At 40.0% G+C, this 22,448-nt stretch overlaps 2 protein-coding genes across 2 annotated transcripts in view; one reads left to right on the plus strand and one right to left on the minus strand.

Moving 5' to 3' along the window:
- The window catches only part of LOC118177394 (gastrokine-1-like), a 33,268-nt gene extending 18,432 nt beyond the window's left edge, over window positions 1–14,836 (minus strand). The window contains exon 1 of the mRNA XM_035345057.1: window positions 14,584–14,836. The gene's annotated coding sequence lies outside the window, so the exon portion shown is untranslated. The remainder of the gene's footprint in view (window positions 1–14,583) is intronic.
- Window positions 14,837–14,983: 147 nt separating this feature from the next.
- BMP10 (bone morphogenetic protein 10) lies at window positions 14,984–21,634 on the plus strand. The gene is made up of 2 exons (XM_035345053.1): window positions 14,984–15,433; window positions 19,096–21,634. The coding sequence occupies exons 1-2, from the start codon at window positions 15,100–15,102 to the stop codon at window positions 20,037–20,039; spliced, it is 1,278 nt and encodes a 425-aa protein (XP_035200944.1). The 5' UTR covers window positions 14,984–15,099; the 3' UTR covers window positions 20,040–21,634.
- Window positions 21,635–22,448: the final 814 nt, after the last annotated feature.

Genomic DNA, 22,448 nt, shown 5'->3' on the forward strand with positions numbered 1-22,448 from the left:
CAGGATTGGAATGCATGCTAAGTAAGCTTGCAGCTGATGCTAAATTAGGAGGAGCTGCTGATTCCCTTGAGGGCAGAGAGGCCTTGCAGAGGGATCTTGACAAATTGGAGAGCTGGGCAATCACCAACCACAGGAAGTTAAACAAGAGCAAGTGAGAAGAGGAAGAGAAGAGGAGGCTAAGAAGAGGCCTCATGGTGGCCTGCAGCTTCTTCCCAAGGGGAGCAGAAGTGCAGGTGCTGACCTCTGCTCCCTGGTGACAGCAACAGGACCCAAGTGAACAGCATGGAGCTGTGAAAGGGGAAGTTTGGGTTGGATATTAGGAAAAGGTTCTTCACTGAGAGGTTGGTTGAGCACTGGAACAGACTCCCCAGGGAAGTGGTGATAGCACCAATCCTGCTGGTTTTCAAGACATCTATCGACAACGCATTCAGACATATGATTTGATTTTTGGGTAGTTCTGTGTGGAGTCAGGACTTGGTGATTCTTGTGGGTCTCTTCCAACTCAGGATATTCTATGATTTTATGATTGTATGAACTTAAGCATATGTTCTACATAATATGAAGCACCTGCTATCACAAAGCGCATTAGGTATTCATTGCTATATGGTTCCTCTATAAGCTATTCATCAGGATAAGGTTATTTTAATATTTGGATTCCTGAGATCGCCCACTGGAATCGATAGAAGATGCCTACTGATTTCCATGTGAGGAACCAACAGAAGATTGCAGCCACTTCCTGAGCAGCCAGCAGCCAGCGACCATTCCCAGAAACAATGGGAGAGACAGTTAGGCTCACAGTCAAAGGAGAGTGTTTATCCTAATGACAACTGCCAAAGGTTGACATGCAGAGAGGATTGTGCATGAGGCTTATTAGCCTTAAGCGCAAGATTAACACCTTGAAAATAGCACAGGCATTTGGTATATCTGCATCAGGGGACATGCAGTGCTGTGGTGATCCCACCAGGACTGGAACTCAGATCTGGCACAGAAATGGGGAATGGAGCCAGTGCACAAGTTTAGATGCTATAGAAATATGGGTCGAAAGAGTCTAGAAAGGAAGAATATCAGGATGTGACTCTTACTACATTGAAGGTTACCAGGTCTTTCCAAGAGTTTCTTTCTATCCAAGTAATACATGCCCTGGAAGTTTATCTAGCTTTTCAGCTAGTCTTGTTTTATAAAAAGTGGTAAAAATATTTCATGTAGAAGAGAGCACACTGGGAGTGTGTCTGGGTGTGCCTGAGTGTGTGATTATGTGTGTACATGTACATGGGCAGATTTTATGTGTTAAAACAGTATTTATCCTAGGATAGGATAATCAGAATAATGTTGATTATTTGCTTTCAGCTTTAATATATATATATATATATATATTTAAAGGCGTGCCTGGAATCCCAACAATGGTATCATTGCATGCACTCTGACAGGCAGCTAAAATATGTCAAGTATTTTGGGATGGCAGAATTAGCACACATTCCAGTCACATCTCCAAGTCTGCTGCAATTAACCTTTCTTGATCCTTTATACATATCAGTGGGCAGGAAGCATCTACAGTCCCTCACTGCCAAGGACACCAGTTTATCTAGACACCTGTCCTGCATATTAAGATCTTTTTACCACTGAAGCCATTCCAGTGAGAACTTCCCCACTGTCACCTCTGGGTATTTCCCAGTGTGCAAGACTATTTATCAAGGTCAAGTTGTGACAGTTTTGTCAGTTGCAATCATTTTAAAATCAGAGATTGACCCAGAAACTCTTACCCTGGTAAGCAATTCCATTTACATGAAATAGACTGCTTAAATTACGTGTGGCAGGTTTTTGTATATCATAGAATAATAGAATGGTTTGGGTTGTAAAGGACCTAAAAGATAATCTAGTTCCAACCCCCCTGCAGTGGGCAGGGACACCTCCCACTAGATCAGGTTACTCAAAGCCCCATCCAGCCTAGCCTTGAGCACCTCCAGGGATGAGGCATCTACAATTTTTCTTGGCAACCTGTTCCAGTGCCTCACCACTCTCAGAGTAAATAATTTTGTCCTTATATCTAATCTAAATTTACCCTCTTTTAGTTTAAAGCTGTTACCCTTTGTCTTACATTCTGTGACAGAAAGTCCATCCCTAGCTTTCCTGGAGGCCCCTCTTTAGGTACTGGAAGGCCACTCTAAGGTCTCCCTTGAGCCTTCTCCTCTCCAGGCTGAACAACCCCAACTCCCTCAGCCTGTCTTCGTAGGAGAGGTGCTCCAGCCCCTCATCTTTGTGGCCCTCCACTGGACTCGTTCTAATACTTCCATATCCTTATTGTGTTGGGGGCCCCAACAATGTAGTGCTCCAGGTGGAGTCTCACAAGAACACAGCAGATGGGAAGAATTACTTGCCTCAACCTGCTGGCCGTGCTTCCTTTGATGCAGCCCAGGACATGACTGGCTTTCTGGGCTGCCAGCGTACATTGCTGGCTCATGTCAAGCTTCTCATTGACCAACACACCCAAGTCCTTCTCATCAAGGCTGCTTTCAATCTATTCTCCACCTTGCCTGTGCTTGTACTTAGGAATGTCCAGGCCCAGATGCAGGACCTTGCACTTGGCCTTGTTGAACCTCATGAGATTCGCACAGGCCCACCTCAAGGACTTTAGAGGACTGGAAAAAATAGTAGATGGAGCGGGAGCACAGGTTATGATTTCCTCCATCCCTACAGTGGCAGGGAGGGGTACAGAGAGGACTTGGAAAGCCCACCTGATAAACAGGTGGCTCAGAGGCTGGTGCCAACACAGAGATTTTTTATTTATTTTTTGACCACAGGGTGCTTTACTCGGCACCCGGCCTGCTAACTGCAGATGGGTCCCACCTGACTTGAAGGGGAAAACAGACACTAGCACAGGAGCTGGCAGAGCTCATTGAGAGGGCTTTAAACTAGGTAGGAAGGGGGACGGGGATGGGGAGGGAATAAGGCTCATTAGAGGTGTGCCAGGGGGAACAGTGTCAGGGCCAGGGGAGCAGGCAATGGACCAGCTGAGGTGCATTTACACTAATGTGCGCAGCATGGGCAACAAGCAGGAGGAGCTGTAAGCCATCATGCAGTAGGCTAGCTATGACTTTGTTGCCATCACTGAAACGTGGTGGGACCACTCCCATGACTGGAGTGCTGCAATGACTGGCTATAGGCTCTTCAGAAGCTCTTCTTTTGTCAAAAGAGCTGGCCAAGCCACTTTCCATCATTTATCAGCAGTCCTGGCTATTGGGAGAGGTCCCAGTCGACTGTCGGATAGCAAATGTGATGCCCATCTACAAGAAGGGTCAGAGGGTTGACCGGGGAAACTACAAGCCTGTTAGTTTGACCTCAGTGCCAGGGAAGCTCATGGAGCAGATTATCATCACGCAGCACTTGCAGGGCCACCAGATGATCAGGCCCAGTCAGCATGGGTTTATGAAGGGCAGGTCCTGCTTGACGAACCTATCTCCTTCTATGACAAAGTGACATGCTGGGTGAGGGAAAGGCTGTGGATGTCCTCATTTTGCTAAGTCTTCCCACTGTTTTTATATAACAATGTATAGTAATTGGGAAAAAAAATCATCCATTAATTTTAGAAGTAAAGAACTTGCCTCATGAGCGTGTCTCTAACCTCTAACCACTCAGGAGCAAATAGCTGCAGTTGAACAGTGAACAACATGGCAGGATCTACATGCAAAAAGAAAAAGGCATCCCAGTAAATCAAAAGTATGTGCTCAATTTGAATAAAGGTGCCTAATCTTAAGTACTCAAGTTATTATCCATAGAGGAGGTAAACAGGGCTTTGCAAAATTAGTGGGTGTGATTTTGATTGGCCACTAGGTGGCAAATTGTTACAGTAATCTCAACAGTTAATCTATTATTATTATTATTATTTTATTACTATTATTATTATTACAGTCTGAGTCCAGGATTGTTACTAGGTGAGAGCTTGTTCTCGCTGTGCTAGTAAAAACACTGATTAAGTGCAAACCATAAGACTAAAATAAAATAAAATGAATCCCTGTCAACCTGGGACATGTTCCTCAGGAAGAAAATGCTGGGTCAGATTGAAGAAGATTAGAATTCTTTCTTTCAGATTTCCAAACCACTGTGATTTTTGTTTTCATGTGCAATTGTGCCCCATTTTTTAACTATTTTTTTTCTTTCTCAAAATATTTGTCATTTCTTCTCTTTACAATTTATATACCTATCCCTTTATCTAATAAAGCATTACATTTGTAGAAGGTTTACTAATTGGACTTCAAAACATTCCAGAAATGTAAGTAGCAAAGATTCACACAATTTAAGTGAAATCTTTTTCTATTTCAGAACAGGGATACAGCAAAGGATGTGAGATAAATCTGACAAATGCCAATCACACACTAACCAGGAGCCCAGGTAAGGGGGCAAGCCCCAAAATTCCTGTATCCCCCTTATGTCCTCCTTATCTTCTCACCCATGTTGTCACCAGGTGAAATCTAACAAACCTCATCCTACCATCTGCCTCTGCCTCTGCTCTTCCTGCTTGGCTGTGCTCCTCCCTCAGGCATAAATACTCCACAGAAGAATTCTGCACTCTTGCTTGGTTGGGTTTTTGTTGCTTTGCTTTGCTTTGCTTTGCTTTGCTTTGCTTTGTTTGAAGAGGTAGCCAGGGGAGAAAGTGGGCAGGCAGGCTGGCTGGAGTTCTGTATCCAGCAGTCTTCCAGGCAGGTCCTGCTGTTCTGGTGCTCATCGTGGTCATACCATGTACTGGTTTTAGCATTTCTCTTCCTATTCTGCATTTTTTTCCTTTGCTTTTTTCACAGCTCAGTGAGAGGTAAACAGACACATGTGACTTGAAAGTTGCCACTTCATTTAGTTTTCTGAGGTGTGTATAAAGAGAATAAGGTAAAACACACCTAATGAATGCGTCCTCTAATTGATCGAGCTATTTCTTGTTGGGTAGAAAAATGGATGTATCATATAGACCCATCTGTGGCCATGCTCAGACTGGGAAAAGTATCCTTTAAAAATTATCCTGTAATTGCTGGTACTAGGATGAGAGCTGATGAGGGGATATAATGGAAGGTAGAGGGGTAAAGCCATGCAATGAGTTTTTCTGAGGAGGCTGTTATGGTTTTCATGGCTTCCAGGACAGCCCAGACTATAAAGGCAGCTATGGCCTTTATTTGTTTGCAGGCTGTAAATCCTGCCCAACAGTTTCTGAGTAGGACACAACACATCTACCCATCACATACATGCTGTGATTGCCACTATGCCAGCTGCTGTGGAGTTTCCCCATTCTCTTGCTGTCACTATTGTACAGATGGTCAAATAGCAATTGGAAGGCATTTAAAACTATGCTTAACTTGAGACATAAGGACTTGAAGGCTTGACCCAACAGTGGTAGCCACTAACCCTTTCCATCCCTTGTGATGGGAAGCAGGGGCTGTTTTCACCTAAAGAAGCTCCCTGAATCAGAAATTTGCCCTGAGCACACCAGGAGGTGTTTGACAGCATCACATTAAGCAATGTCCCTGGGTGCAATATACTGAGAGCTGAGCCAGGGCACTCTGCCACTCATTCCAGATAAGTAGAGCCCTTTAACACCAGGAACTGTGAGGGGCTTGTTCCATGCTCTCAATAAGATAAGCTGCCATCCGCGCTTCACAAGACACTCCTATCTGCCAAGCCGCTCCCAGAAAAACTGGGAGATGTGTAGCATGATTTAAAGCGCATTACAAACTCCTACAGGCTGCAACTGTAAATGTGGGAGTCTCATGAATCAAAGTGAGGAAACACCAGAAGTGTGGGATCCTTCAGATAGAAGAGAGTTTATGCACAGCTCATAGATGTCAAACAGCTGTGAAGGAGATAACACAACATGAAGGATAGAATTGTCATTATAAAACTCTAAAAAGTGGAAGAATCATTAAAAAATCTCCAATTAAAATGTATTTTCATGATCCTGAGCATCACAACTGTTAATACAGTTTAATTATTACCTGAGAGGGATATGTGTCTTTTTATGCACTCTGCCACTAGAATGGACTCAAACTGATGGGACAACTAATCAGAAAACGATTTGTGTATCAATCAGGAAAGCATCCTGGATATAACTGCTTATAGCAGTTGCCTAGGGGCTCTCATTTTCACCACCCACTGTTTTTTTTTTTTTTTTTTTTTTTTTTTTTTTTTTAAGTTGTCAAGATAAAGTCGCATTTTTAATATGCCATTTAAATTTGGAGAAGAATTAGTCTTTCACTTTATTGTTGGTCTTGTAAGATTTTTTCAGGTGAGGAAAATCAGCAGTTGTGAACTGAGCTACCAGCAGCATTTGATTAAATTTCTAACTAATGCTAACTAATATATATGTATTCTAAGCATCCTAAACAATAAAGTTGTAGAAGCCAAACTAAAATCAGTAGCAGACAAGCAAAATCTATCCAATTATACCTGGGCTATACATAAGTTCTTTCCCTTTAGAAAAGTAGACTGTATGAGAAAAACTAATTTTTATTAATATTTCGCTCTCAATTTTTTGCATAAAAAAGAATGTCTCCAAAATAGATTTTCCCAGACTTTCTCTGGTAGTTTTGGCAACAAAAAGCCATGAGTTTAAACATTCTGGAAGGCTTCCCCATAGGGAATGTAATCATTACCTATTTCTTCTGCACTAAATATAATAAGTATTTAAAACATTTTTTTTTTTTCATTCATTTGCTGATAACCAGCACATACAGAAGGCAAAACACCATAGACTCTAGGAGGACAAGACCATATTTGGAATTTTTGCTGTGTTTGAAGAGAAAATAAAAAGAACTTCTACACAGTTTTTTTTTTTTTAAAAAAAAAAAGTAGTAAAGGCAATTTGATATTCAGTTGCATGACAAACATAACTGAGAAAGGTTGCTGACCATCTTAATTTATCCATTATAATTCCAATCATCAGATTACAGAAACTGAAATGTTAATTTTAATTCTTTCAATTTTTAAGGATGGATTTAGACAATTTTTATTTGTTTGCTTGTTTGGTTTTTACTGAATCAGTCTCTTCTGCTGTCACATAAAACTTAACTTTTCTTTTTGATCCCAACCCTAACATAAAATAAACAGAAATAAAATAAACAGTCTCATTTTTCTTCATGTTTTGCTGAGGTGAATACAAGCTGTTGGCTTTGTAATTACCATCTCGCACTGAGATATCAACAAACTACCAGAAAATATTCCATCTCTGTTTAGTTGTTGGTTAAGTAATTTTGAGTTATTAATCAAAATAATTTCTGGTGAACAGAATCTGTTTTCTTCAAATCCATTGTTCAAGATTAAAAAACTATAGTTCCAAAAACCAGGGACAGGATATATTTAGTCATTGTTCCCAAGAGCTTTGTCCTTTTAGGGATTTGGAAGTATTTAAATTGAATTGTCATTAAGGAAAATAATGTTATTCTTCAAACAGTCCTCTTGGACATAGCTGGCAAAGGGGAACAACTTGGGAGATTTCTGTAAAGTTTTGTTCAGGAGTCTTGCTTTTGTCAGTGTCACTGAAGCTGCTCAGAGGGTTGCCCAAAGTTTAACACCCGCATGAATCCAAAGCTTCACAAAATAACTAGATTATGAGAGAAGGAATTTCAACAATGTAAAATTAAAACTTTCTCTTGACCTTTTTCTATTAAGCTGTGCTGTGAAGCAAGTATGATAAGAAGCCAGCAGAGTCAAAACTTTTAGTATTAAACAGTGTGCCTACTCTGCTGCTCATTAGCATTACAATACGAGTTTTTTTTTTTTTTATGAAGATCTCAGATATTGATTTCGTTTCAACTGTGTCCCACTGGACTTGAATTGTTAGCCTACATAAATTGTGTGGCCTTTAAAGGTACTAAATTTCAAATGACCTTTTTATATTATTTAGAGCCTCCATCTGTGTATATACCCAGATAATGGGAGGGGAGACAAATCAATAGATTTCTTGAGGTGTCCCCCATCTCATAAATGATATAAGCAAATGTTTATCTTAGTGTTCCTGGAAATGCTTATGCTCATGGACATGTTTTGATCACCTATGTTGATGTGTTTTGAAGCTTGGCAGGAAAAAAAGAAAGATTAAATGCTGAAATGCTCAGAAGCAGATGCAAAAGCAAGGGGCTGCATTGTCTTTCTCATGTAAGGATCTAAGAATTTTCCATGTATCATTCTCTCACTACACAAGACTGAGTTATGTGCATGCCTGCATGCTAGCACAAATTTCCCAATTACATATAAAGAAAATCCAATCACACTGGAAAATGGTAGCTCATCCAAATAGTTATCAAGGAATTGAGCACACAGGGAGCTGGGATTCACAGTAAAAATGAAGCCACATGCTTGCAGTGAATTTGACACATACGAATGACAGGACACTGACAAGAAGGCAATGTCCAGCTATTTCCAGTCCTCTTCTTTCTGTTTCAGTTACTCAGGCTTTGTGCCAGCTTGAAAAATCTCTGCTTATCATTATTTATCTGTACCGCCGCATGGCCAGTGACCTCCTGCTAAGACCAGATTGCACTAGTGCAAATGCACAGTGATGGACTGCCTTCCTAGAGCCTGGAGCTTTTGCCACCAAAAAAAAAGGGAATTGACAGCAGTCATGCAGGTAGTCTGTATGCCCTACTTGTTAGTGTGTCCCCCAGCCTCTTCACTTGCCTGGAAATAGCTGATGAAGATGAAATGCCACTGGCTTCCCTTATAGAGCTATTGACGTGCATTTCAATATTGTCTCCAACAGGTCACAAGGAGGTTGTGTTACACAGCCTAAGTAGTTCCCTTCTGTTGTGGCTGCACAATGTCTTTCCTTCTTCTCTCTGTTTTCTTTTCTTTTTCTCCATCACTCTGGTTTTAACACATTGCTACGCCTCTCTCTTCCCACTCTTTCTTAATCTTTCCAATTTCCAGTGCCATCTGAAATCAGAACAGAGAGCTGCTGGGGAACAGCCTATTTATGGAAAGAAAATCCAGAGCAGCCATGAACCGAGGCATACAGGAACAAGGACTCGGGCAGATGCAGGAATGGAAACTAATTTTAGTTATTCCATTGCAAGCTCATCACACTGTCAGTGTCACACTCTTCTTTATCTACCATATCACATCCAACAGTTGCCTCATGCCACAGCTATCTCCTGACAGAGACAATTGTTGGCCATATTCGTAATAATTTTGTGTCTGTATTTTGGAAAATTTCAAATCATATGCTGGGATGCTTGCTAGAGCACATTAGCTTGCATCACTCTCCTACTTCCCTGAAATGGCATATATGTCAGTGGTGTCCTGATTAGAGAGCAGCTTTGAACCAAAACCCCTGCATTTATACAGATTTTGGAAAGGATTGAAGATGTGCTCAGCAGGAATTTTGAAATTTTCCAAGCAAGATATCTTGATGTTGATTCAGTCTGAATGTTGACATTTGATCAAAGTGTTGTAATAGAGATACGCTATACTTCTACTACGCAGTGGAAAAATATGTGGGCTTTTTTTAGATTTATCTGTGTTTTTTATGGGATGATTAACGTCACCAAAGGCACTGTTGTTTTTTTCCATTAAAACACATCCTTTCTCCTTTATTAATGCTGTATTACTTAATGGGCAAAAGAAGTCATGTGTCTGAGAATGAGAACTCTCTGTGTCATTTAGAAAAGACTCTCAGGCTTGACATTATTTTTTTTCTCAAAGATTCTAGCACAAAAACAAAAGTTCCCTTGTGCTATAATGCAAATCACTTGCAAGAACAGGTGGGGGAGGGGCAGGGGGTATTTTCTTGTGGCAAAGCAGGGCATTACATTTTGAATTCCAGAAATAGAGGCACAATTGCTGACTCAAAGTTGTTTGAAAAATTTTCTTCTATGAAACAAGGATGCATCCCTTTTTTTATCCTCTCATTTTTTCTTTATATACAGTGTATATTCTTGCAGAACAGATTTTTTTTCTTATGTATTACACATGCAAATATGGAAATGTTCCATGACAAATAAACATGAAGCTTAAATGAAAACTGTAAAGCTGCTCAAGGTCATAAGATACTGGAAATGTCCAATATTTGTTTGGTTTCCTGTGTCTCCAGCCCTAAATATGGGGATTTGAAATTACAGTTTAAAGATCTATAAGAAAAGTCCCTAAAAGACCATACTGGTTGCAAACCCTTCCCTTGTGAAATCTGAAATGAAAATCTCTTCCCTTCATATTCCAGACCAAATTTTACCTGTGATATTTCTATTCACCTATAAGCAGAGCAGGCAATATTTTAATATCCTTCCCCTATCCAATAGAACTTAATCTCTTTGGGTTTTCTTTTATATGTTTTCTGAGTGGTCTTTTCAATAGAATCTATTCAAAAAAAGAATCAGGGAGAAGGAGTAAAAACAAAGAAAAAAAAAAAAAAGATTTATTCATGTTTAAAAAATCTTAACATCTAATAAAATTGGACTGTAAATCTTATGAAAATTTGTTGAGTTATGCACTACTGAACCAAAATCCAGCTGACAGAGTTTACACATGGAAAAATTACACATGACTTCTTATAGCTAACTGGCAAGCTTTCTGTTTATTCACTGAGGAACAATTTAAGTCACAAAAGCCCAGGACTCATAAGCAAACATTAAACACCTTCTCTTGGAAAAAGTTCCACATCCCAACACTTCCTGAGTGAATTAGTGAGAGCAGGTTTTTCTCCATGCTGAAAATCAGACTAAGGAAGGGTAAGGATGCTTAAAAAACACTTCACATTCTTTTTTCCCAGCTTCCTCTTACCCAGAGGAGCATCACACCATTTCAATCATGGTGCATCGTCGACCTTGGCACTTCGTAAAGCTCTGGTTCACTTTCTAGGCTTTCAGCGCTGAGCTTGCTTCACACATTCCTGTTCAAACCCCTGCTCTTCTGCTGCCTCTTGACAGAAGAAGCCATAGAGGCATCAGCTTGGAGGAAGCTGCATGGTGCCTGAGATTAGAGTCTATTTTGGAGACCCACAATCTTCAGGACTGACCCTTTCGACAGCTGAGCTGTTCCCAGGAGTTGCTGCATAGCCTTGGCTACTGCTGTGTCAACTGCGCTCACGTTCTTGCCTGAGCTGCTTAGCTCAGGCCCTCTCTCTGCACACTGGGCTGATCTCCTCCAGGTCTCATGGCATGAGAATGGAGAGTGTCCAATCTACAGTGCCACCTCCACCAGCAGCCAGCTTGAACAGGAAGGGAGAGAAATTAGTTAAACAATGCCATAGTTGCACTGAATATTGTTCCCTGATTCTGCTGGGATCAGTGCAAAGGCTAAGGTTTCTATTAGCTACATTTTCCCACATACAACTTCGAATTCTCTGGGGAAAAGAAACCAAATTTCCTAGGAATGAAAGGCAAGAAACCTTTCTGTAATGCTGCCTGTCTGATGCACAATTTATTGCTCATGAAATGGGGTCATTAGTTATGCTACAAAATTTAATAACAATTATACAGTAATGCCTATTAATATTCTCTCTCTCCATCTACCTCAGTTAATCTGTTTAGCATAGATTTCTGGAGGATATTTTCCTTTCCAGAATACTTATTGTACATGTAAATCACAGTGCATGTGGAAAAAAAAAAAAAAAAAAAAAAAAAAAAAAAAAAAGATCAAACCTCTTAATTTCAGTGTCATTAAATAAATAAAAAAATAATAATAATAATAAAAAAAAAAAACATGTTAAATTAATCAGCCTAAAACCTAGGGAAACAGGAAGCTGCTTTTATATCAGATGTACTCTATAGGTTCTCCTCATTTGGCAGATCCCCAACAAAGTCTAAATTGAATAAGCTAAGAAACTCGGTGAAAGCTGGTTTGTATATAACACAGCAGGCTGCATTGCCTTTCAGTATGCTATTGTTGAAGGAGTTATCAAAACAAGAGTGGAAATGCAAAGACAGCTGGAATGTCTGAGCAGTGATTGTGCTTCTCATGAGCCACTGAATCAAGATGACATATTTGTGGGTTAAGGAATTTATGTCAGATCGCTCTGTGCACACTACATTTTACGTACATATTTATATCTACAGGGTGTGAACTTAAAGATTTACAGAAAATGTCTTGACATAGCAAGGCTTAGAGAGGTCAGTAGCCCAGCCTCTGCTCCAAGGCATTGTCAGCTCTGCTTATGTCACTGCCAGAGCAGTTACAGTAATGTTGCTAATTTTTGTCACCCAGCAAACCAAAGCTGTACAGCAGGCTGTTTTAAACTGTAGGAAAGTGGAGTGAACACAGAAGAACTCCTCTGTCTGTAGAATTGTTCAATTAGCAGAATAACAGAAAGGAGACTTTGACTTAATGTGTGCTTAAGGCTCACTCCTCAGAATTACCTGGGTTCATAGCAAGGGCGGAGATTAGCGAAAAATCTCAGTTGTACAAACACTCAAAAAATGCTTTTAACTTTAAAACCTTTAGCTCTAAAACTCAGAAAACTCAAACCCCTCAGAACTGAGCCTTATAATGCTGTAGATCCCAATGCCTACAAGCTCTGAAAGGCCTATCTCTGCTTGCTGTTACCTATGCATTCTAGCTGTTATTCATGCTTGTCTAAGAAGGAAAACCAGATATGAGCAAGCACTAAGGATAAAGCCATATGCCGTGAAGTGCTGAGAAGATTCAGCACCTGTTGCCTTCAAACAAGCAGGAGCTCCTACAAAATGCTTACACCCTTCATGGAAAAATACATGCATTTATATATATGAAGTCAGTGCAATTCTGAAATTAATATTTAAGCATTAAAAGGACCTTTTGAAACCACTTCTGTAGGTATTATTGCTTTCATAGCAAATGTACTACCGGTTCACCTGCCTCTGACAAGCCATCTCAAAGATCTCCTTTTACAGTAGCCAGTTACTATATTGAAGAAAAGAGTTAGGGCTGTGTTTCTTTTCTCACAGTTTTCATTATTATCTCCCTTCCTATGGTCATAGGGACCTTAGCTCAGCATAGTCAGGTGATGAATCACAAGCAAGAAGGCTGTTCTTTTCTTTTTAAGTTAATTAACATAACTGACCTCAACTCAGCTCCAAAAATTTCCCTAAGTTTTTCTGTGCTTAGCTCTGGAAAGCAACAATATTCAGAGAAAGTCTTTGATAAGGCTGAAAATGATTTATAGATAAGGTTGTACAGATAACCATGAAATCCACGCTGAGATCTAAATTAATCTTCCTAAGCTCAAATATCAACTTCCAATGCAGCTAAGCAGTAACAGGGACCCTGATAATGTGTTTTGGTTTTATTATCAAGTTTCCCTTGCCTAGAAGGAGAAAAGTTGAATAAAGCAAGGTTAAAAGGCCTACCTGATGTACCTGACATCAATACCATATGTGACTTTGACAAAGATATTGATATTTATGAAAAAAAAAAAAAAAAAAAAAAAAAAAAAAAAGAGTATTACTTCAAATAAGCATGGCTTGAGTATCATTCTAATTAAGTCAGCTGGAGTTGTGGCCATTTCTGCCAGTGATCGTTTTGGGCTATTGAAGAAGGAAGAAAGTTGCAGAGATGGGGTAGCAAATCACTGGACATGCTTAGCCAGAATGGAAAAGCAGAGTCCAGGAAAAATCAACAAATCAGTTTAGGTTTACTCTTTGGTAAAGCTCTTATTGGCAGCAAAACTTTGCAGTGGTAATGAGAAGAAATGGCTCTTCATCTTGAAGATGTCTACTGGAGAGGAGCTGAGCAATGGCCCTGTAGCCAAAACAAGGCCACTTTGAAAAAGTCTGAACAGGGAAGTGATTTAAGTGGTCAATGTCATATAACAACTCACTCAAGAAAATATACATATTCTTTGCATGTGTGATGCCCACATTTTTTTTTTTGCAATTTGCACATTAGACACTAAACAACTTTAGCACACCTTTTTGGCAAAAACTTTTCCAGATACCCCACATTGTATCTCTAAACTATTTGAAGTCATGCAAAGGTGAGTAATGAAGTCAGTAGTCTGCTGGTCTTTGTGTATTTTCAATAGTTTTTGGACAGTGTTGTGACTAAACAAAAAGTAACTGTTACCTGTAACCTCCCAAGTCAAATATGTAAGATGTGAAAGGAATAAAAGGTTTTCTTTACTTTCTCTGTTTCTGAGCATTTATATGGCACATGGCACTGAGCACTAGCATTCAGCCATTGTTAATGTTCAGATCAGGAAAGAGTGTTTTATAGCAAAAATAAGCACTGAAAATAAATAAAATAAAATAAAATAAAGTGAAATGAAAGTCCTTTATCACTAAACAACACAGTGCCTTATGCATGCAATATGGTGTCTATATTAAAAAAGTGGCTCAGTTTTACAGGCTCTGATCTTCCCTGACTCATATTCACTGTCTTCAAAATGCTTTTCCCAGTGAAGTCCTTGCAAAGGACAGCTTTATAGCTGCAATGTGAGAAACCCTCCTCACCCCAATATCTTGAGCTCATATGCTTCTCTGCATTCAAGGCCTTGTGACCGCAGTGTTGCTGTAGTACCAGCACCTCCCCTCCTGTGCTGCAAACGCACAGAAGAATGGACCTTTTCCCAGAGAGGTTCCTTTAGAAGTGAAATTTTAAAACTTATTTTTATATTAGTTTTTTAAAAGCTAGATTTGTTACCTTAAAGGAGCTATTCTTTGTCCTTGGTGAAAAATTCATAGGTTTCAGTAGAGGCTCTGTAGAATTTACATTAGCTTGAAATCTGTGTGGATGAAATTGTTCACGCACACCAAAGGAAGTCAGTTAGCAAGAGGCAGAAAGTAAGGGCAGTTCCTCTCTGAGGAGAAACTTGTCCTATCTCCTAGTGTCCTAGCACAAATGTTTACAAAACGCTCATTAAGGGAAAGGGGATTGCAAGATAGCAACAAATCTGGTGAACAGCTTACACTACATGAGATAAGAGAGGCAAGGCGACCATAGAAGAGAGCAAGCCATATCCAATTACTGAGACCTGGTTTTGGGGAGGGGGAAGGGGGAGAGGGAGGTCGGATCACAAGTTTCAAGACAAGAGCTTCCAAACTTGTCATCTCCCTGTGACACAAGCGGCGTATAACCCAGGGGATAAAACCGCCACTTAGCCCACACGAGAGCTAGAGCTTGTTGAGTGTGGCTGGAGACTAGAGCATAGCCGAAGCCATGGATTCAGTGGTCCTCCAGCTGTGGGCTGTCCTCTGTCTCTTGGTTCACCTTGCTGCTTGCAGTCCCATCCTGAGCTTGGAGCACTCTTCCCTGGAGGAAGACGTGCCTCTTTTTGATGAGATCCTCTCCGAGCAGGATGGTGTTGATTTCAACACGCTGCTTCAGAATATGAAGAATGAGTTCCTGAAGACGTTGAACCTCTCTGACATTCCCTTGCATGAAACGGCCAAGGTGGACCCACCAGAGTACATGCTAGAGCTGTACAACAAGTTTGCCACTGATAGGACATCTATGCCATCCGCAAATATTATTAGGAGCTTCAAAAATGAAGGTAAGATACGTGCATCTCTAGAGGAAGAAAATAGAAATAAACACCCTTGTAATCAACATGAAATGTATTTACCAGGCATTGAGCAGGAACTGCACTAAGGGGAAAAATTGCCATTCAGTGAGGCCACCATCGGAAATAGACAACTAATACTGTATGTACCAATGTAAGCCAGATACCACTTGCTGCAAGATAGATCCCTTGTCCTTTGCTTTTGAGATTGTAAGGTTTTGGGGGAAGAAGATGTTTTTTTAGCGTTTCTATGGCACTAACCATAATTTGGGTACATTTTCATTATCCCCAGAATGACACCCATCTTTTGCAATTATCTGCCTGATTTTCAACTGGATACCTTCATTAATATTTGAAATTAAGGCAAGAAATTGTTTTACACACTGTTCAAATGTGCAGTATTTTCATATTGAGAGCTTAACCAAATATGGCTTTCTGTTAATATCCTCTCATTATTGATCTTCACAGGACTCATCATAATTTCTTCCCTTGACATCTGAGCATAGTTCAGAAAACATATAGAAATACATGAAGTAGAATTTTGGATAATGCTTAGGTTTTACTTTAGGGGAGCAGGATATTTTCTATTAAAAAATAAATAAAAAATGTTTCCGCTTCAGCATCTCCCCTCAGTTCAGCAAGGTCAAGATAACGTTTCAGTGCTAATATTCAATAGCTATTTGCATCATTAAAGGTTTTACAGGTAAAAATGTTTTTCAGTTAACTATTTCCAAATACCAATTATTCCACTTGGCAAAAACAAGTGCTTTAATTATTTTTAACTCCTTAGAGATATATGCAACTATTCAAACTGCCATGGGATTTCTCTCCTACTTCACTAGTCTAATTAATGAAGTATATCAGGTAATATTGTTGTGTTTTTTTTTTTGTTTGTTTGGTTTGGTTTTTGTTTGTTTGTTTGCTTTTTCTAATATTTGCGATTTAAAAATAATGAAGTATAAGGAGAGGTGGTGCACAAATTATTTCAGTTTGGCAACACAGATGCGTGGAGAAAATCCATCAGCTCTGTTCTGCTCTTTATTGTTCTGCCAGGCCTAGGCATTCCTTATTGGCAACACGTTTATGGCTTGTAGAGGCACTGCATTGTGGTTTAAATCTTCTTTACGTATTCTTTTCTCCAGTGTGGAGGAATTTATTGAAGGATTAATGGCACACCAGTTACATCCACTGGTGAGCATTTATTCCTTGCAAGAGCTGTGCCTGTCACTGAGCAACAGCATAAATGCAGACATATGCTGGAATGCCTATTCTTTTCTCATTTTGCATTATTCAGAAGAAATAAATGTGATAAAATTTGGCAAGTAAACTATGCTGAACAATAAAATACAATGTGGTTTAGTGATGTAAATCTGAAATTATTCCAGTGGCAAGACCAAAATTCTTTCTGATGTGGAACATTGAAAACTCTACAGACTGACCTTTTCTCGAGTAATACAGGTAGTGGTTCACAGTTCTGTGCCTTTCTGTAAGCATCACATTCAATGTCTTTTTCATCACTGCAAAAGTTCTGTACCAGACAGGGTAAACTTGGCGTAACTGTCATTTCATTTTTTCTCTCACCTCTTATGATCCAAAACAGCAAGATGCAAAGTGAGGTTATTGATGTTAACACAGCTTCATAAACACGTATTAAAGGAGTGATGCAATTATTATTATTATTATTATTTTTTCTATCTTGAAAGTCTGTGAAATTCTTTCATGCCAAAATAACTTTTCTGATACAGAAACAAATTACTTGTAGTGGTCAAGACAAAAGAAATGGATAAATGGATTATACCATGGAATTTTTTCTTCACCTGCTTACTGAAAACTGGCAGTAATGGTATTTTCATTACTATGCATTGATTCCTATATTAAGTTTGTTATTGTTATAAAGATGTTATAATATATTGCATGGCTAGAAGTGGTTCTTTGTTTTAACCCATAAATAATGTCTTCATTGCAAATGGGGCTATAATATTCTATCTGTTATTAAAACAGATAACAGAGTACAGGTCTTAAGGGAAATGTTTCTTTTCCTATGGACTCCAGAACACACTTCCTGACCCTACTATTGGTAACAATAAGGTATTTCATCCCATGGGCTTTCTAGCTAAAGAGTAAAGTCACATCCTGACTTACACATGAACACTTTTCTTGCCCTGCTAGTGCTCACCCATGTTCTTACATGTGGTGTAGCCTTGCCCTTTATTTTTGTACATTTTCTATATAGTCAGGTGGCATTTCTCTACCTGTTGTCATCTGTAATGACTGAAGACTTGCTTTAGCATACCAAAGTGAAGGAAATCCCAACAATTACTTACTTACTTCCAGTATAGAGATTAAAGCTAAGCATCCCTGTGCTTGAATACCATTGCCCTTCAGCTCTCCTACCCTGTGTAGTGTGTTCCTATCCTGGTGCAGTGCGGAGTGTATTCAGCTCCCACCTTATCAATAGAGATGCAAGCAGAATGGCACCTCTTTTTTTTTGTTTGTTTTATGAATGGATGGAAGTGCAAAAAAGAAAAGAAAAAAAAAAAAGAAAGGAAAAGGCAGGTGCCTCAAAACCTTCTTCATGTCAGTAGGACAGCTCATGTGCTTAAGTTAACTGCTTGCTTAAGTGCACTGATGGAGCATGGCCAATACTTGCAGCTTTATCAGTGTCACTTTTCTACAAACATATCAAAACTGGAGAAGTGAGAGATGAAGATAGTAGTAGATCACAAGCAGTTTGCCTCTGCAGAAATGTTCTAATCTGTCTTCTGAGTTACAAGTAGACAGCACAGTAATTCAGCAACAAATACAGAGTCATTAGCTAAGATTCGGGCATTGCATGAAGAAATGCATATTGCCTATGTATAAACAAACAACACAGATAGGACAGACAGTCTGAATGACAAGCAGATATTATGTTCTTCTTATATGTGTTATTAACTAAAGCTGTCAAAAGTGCCTGACTGAGTACAGCTGTTTGACTTTGCTCACTTGAAACCCATTGAGTCTGTAGGACGATTTCTGTTGATTGGCAGCTCACTTCGGGTGTTTGCTGCCTGTTCTTCCTAACCGGGAGCCTTTGCAGTTTCCCAAGACACTTTTCCTCCCTTTGAAATTGCCCCTCTCCATTGGTGAGGGATGTTTCAGTGGAAGGGAATAGTTGCTAGCATGGAAACTTTAAGCAGACCAAGATACAGCCTGCTTGCATATACAGCTTATCTGTCTCATGTTCACTCCAGTGCCTGAGAGTGAATGTGAGAGTCCTTCTTCCATTCCTCTCCTACACTGGCTGTTTTTCCTCATTTGTTAAGCAGCTACCACAGAGCAACCTAGAATTTAAATCATTTCAGTATTAGGCAATGCATTTTTAACATGAAATCCTTCCAGGTGACAAGGAAGTCCCTGGAAGACATGGGAGCAGAAAGAGAATCTTTAAATCCAGGTTTATGGGCTTTACCATATCTGCAATCTCTCTGTCCTTAAACATCTAGAATGAAGTTGGCCTTTCTTTCAAGTACAGTTTTGGGAAATGATGAAAAAACACTCACCTGAAATTATTTCATTGAAACCCAGGAAGGCAAAACATGTGAGATGAACTTCAGTGCAAGTGTTACTGGATGTATTGACCCTTCTAAATGCATGATCTTTGTCATTTCCAGATTTGGCTTCCCACCCAATTGGTATTACAGGAGTTCGGAAATACCCCCTTCTATTCAATGTGTCCATCCCTCACCATGAAGAAATCACCATGGCAGAGCTGAGGCTCTACACCTTGGTAGAACGGGACCAAATGCTCTATGATGGGCTCGACCGAAAGGTCACAATTTTTGAAGTGCTGGATAATGACCATATGGGGGTAGGAGAAGAAAGAAAGATAGTGGCACTGGCATCCAGACAGATCTATGGCACAAGCAGTGAGTGGGAGAGCTTTGAGGTCACCGAAGCCATCAGGCGCTGGCGAAGGGCAGGGCTGACCACGCATCGACTGGAAGTTCATATTGAGAGCAGGGAAGGGGAGGAGCAGAATGCAGAGGGGAAGCTCGATATCGACATCAACTCTGAGGCTAAGCATGTGCCCCTGTTGATTGTGTTCTCTGATGACCAAAGCAATGACAAAAAAGAGGAAAAGCAAGAACTGAATGAAATGATAGACCATGAGCAGCTCCTGGACTTGGAGAACCTGGAGGTTGGTAATTTCCATGGCCACCCTGGTGAAGAGGCACTGCTCCAGATGCGTTCCAACATCATATATGACTCTACTGCCCGCATCCGGAGGAACGCAAAAGGCAACTACTGCAAAAAGACTCCACTCTACATAGATTTCAAGGAGATTGGCTGGGATTCCTGGATCATCGCTCCAGCAGGATATGAAGCTTACGAGTGCCATGGAGTATGCGCCTACCCCTTGACAGAGCATGTCACACCAACAAAACATGCCATTGTCCAGACTTTAGTTCACTTAAAGAATCCCCAGAAAGCCTCCAAGGCCTGCTGCGTGCCCACCAAACTTGATCCTATCTCTATTCTCTACCTAGATGCAGGGGTGGTCACATACAAGTTCAAATATGAAGGCATGGTGGTATCAGAGTGTGGCTGCAGATAGTAGCAGGGATCACATGCACAGGGGAGTGCACAGGGGAAGTATTTAATGATTCAGTCTGTAAATTTGTACATTTCAGATTTCTTATTTAATAAGGTTATTTAATGAGGCATGTACAGATAATTGTATGTTTCCTGTCATGGGGAATTGGCAAGTCATATGACTGTAGGGAATGTATATTTTGTTCCATTGCTTGCTTCTTGCTGTTCTTTGCTGCCCAAATTATGGCCAAGTCTCTCTTCATATCAGAGCACAGTGCAGATCACTGGGTTGTTTGGGTAGGCTCTTCACACCAGAAGGGGCACATTCAAATTCACAGGAATAAAGGCATATTTTTGTACTTTGTAAATACTGATTGGCATCTACAGAGTTTTCCAGAGCTGCTAAAATTATGGACAATACACTCCTAAATTTTTGTGTAAAATTTGTGTGTAAAATCTTTAAAAGGATCTTTATATGATCAGATTTTTCTTTGAAAATTTATCTCTATAGATCTTACCTGATAAAACACAGGCTTCTAAATCACTAAGGAACAAGACTTTAGACTTTTTTCTTTTTTTCTTAATCCTTTCTTTAATCTTTCCCTGTCTCAGTTAAAAGTAAAAGATATCATGGCAGGGATGATTTGGCATTTGGAGCAAAAGGGAACCATTCCTTTTCCCATCTTTCTTACTAAAGCAATGAGCCCAGGAGCAATGCCAGGTGTCTGCAGTGCTCTGACACGCAATGGCAAGAAATTCCCCCTGTGCATGTTTATTTCAAAAGCACCCTGTGTAAAGCAGCACCGGCTTTGTTCCTTTAGCCATGTGCTGTCCCTAAAGGGTCAGAGCTTTAGGTGGCAGACATAAGAGCAGTAAATCTCTTGAATCCTTGAAATTGTACTAGTATATACCAGTTATGAAACTAGTCCCCCCACCCAGTCCAGTAAGCTACATACAAAACATCTATTTAATACAATTCAAATGGCCAAGTAGTATTGCACTGTCTGCATAGAGCTAGACAGAAAAGGAAACCCCTTTGCACCAGCTAGATAGAGAGGATCTTTCCTTTACGTATGTGCTGAATTTGTCAATTCATAAAGGTATTGGCCCGTGCCCCCCCCCCCTTAAACTATATATGATGGAGTCACATGCCATGTTTCCTCCAGTCTTCTGCAACAAATCCTGGTGATAAGAAGGCGTCGGAGCTGAGAAACAATAGACCTGTCACTTTATTTATACTAAGCTGCAAATTTGTCAGATTCTTGGGAAAGTGTAAGTGACACTGACTCTTTTAGCCTGTACCAGAGCCTACTGTACTGTCCCTGCATCTGTTTTACACTTTTAAGGGAAAGTTATCTTCACTGGAGGTGATAAAGGCCTTTGAAAGAATCACTATAACACTTCATGGGAATGAACACAAAAGACATTATCATGCACCAACTAAAAACAGTTTCCTGGTTTTCACACATACCTATTTTCACACATACTCTTCTGTGCTTCCCATAATTTATTGACCTATTTATTGACTGCCTGCCTTTGTAATATAATGTAGAATACAGAATGTTTTATTTTTGTGCTTGTATGTAATCCCACTTGGATAAAAACCTTGTACCGATACTATTGTACATGGGATGTCTTTATTGAGTTGTGCTGCACAGAGCTTGCACTTGCTGATTTTTTTCTGCATTAGATATTTGTAAATACTCTATACCACAGTTATCTCCCTTGCTTACAGAACTGTTCACTGCAATAATTTAAACAGCATTCTGGAGCACATATGGTGTTGTTCAGTGTATATCAACTCTTGCAGTGGTATCATTGCTTTAAGTGGTTAGCTATGTAGTTTATTGTAGAGTTATGCAGACTCCACTCCTGTGCTGTATGGTTCCAGATAGTGAGTTGTGCCACGGGGCTATGTTACTTTACTCAGGATCTCACCCTGCAAGTGGCTGACGCTGCTCACAGACCTTTCCCCTGAGCTACCCTGCAATCTTAGTCTGTAGTTAATGGTATGTTAAAAGAATTTGTAAGAGGTGTGATATTTTGCTCTGCTGACATGAACTGCTGCAGCCAACGGCTGAAGTGTCACCACGCAGAACCTTTCAAAACTATCCACAATTCCTATGAAGCCATTTGCCAAGACAAACCATTTGCCTTGTTAGGAGTGATAATCCAGCATTAGGGAGATAATCCGACATTTGCTTTTATCATCTGTTTTCTGCAACTGTTCCTGTGGCAGTGATCTGGCCAGCATGCTTTTGCACCACTGTCCTTTAACATTTCTGAGAAGCATGTAAGAGGACCTAGGCCTTGAAAATAATGTCACCCACTCTAATCACCCGCAATCACTATAAATTTCCCGGTGACCACATAGCAAATTAGAGTGGCTGCTTTCACACTCTCTTATTGTCACAGATGTTTTGTAACAGAG

The sequence above is a fragment of the Oxyura jamaicensis genome, chromosome 22 (assembly GCF_011077185.1).
Source record: "Oxyura jamaicensis isolate SHBP4307 breed ruddy duck chromosome 22, BPBGC_Ojam_1.0, whole genome shotgun sequence".
NCBI lineage: Eukaryota > Metazoa > Chordata > Aves > Anseriformes > Anatidae > Oxyura > Oxyura jamaicensis.

What these genes read in the sequence shown, in the direction of transcription:
- BMP10 (XM_035345053.1), top strand. Translation starts at nt 15,100, where the DNA reads ATGGATTCAGTGGTCCTCCAGCTGTGGGCTGTCCTCTGTCTCTTGGTT. An exon ending in TAGGAGCTTCAAAAATGAAG is followed by an intron (nt 15,434 to 19,095) that starts GTAAGATACGTG and finishes TGTCATTTCCAG; the next exon opens with ATTTGGCTTCCCACCCAATT.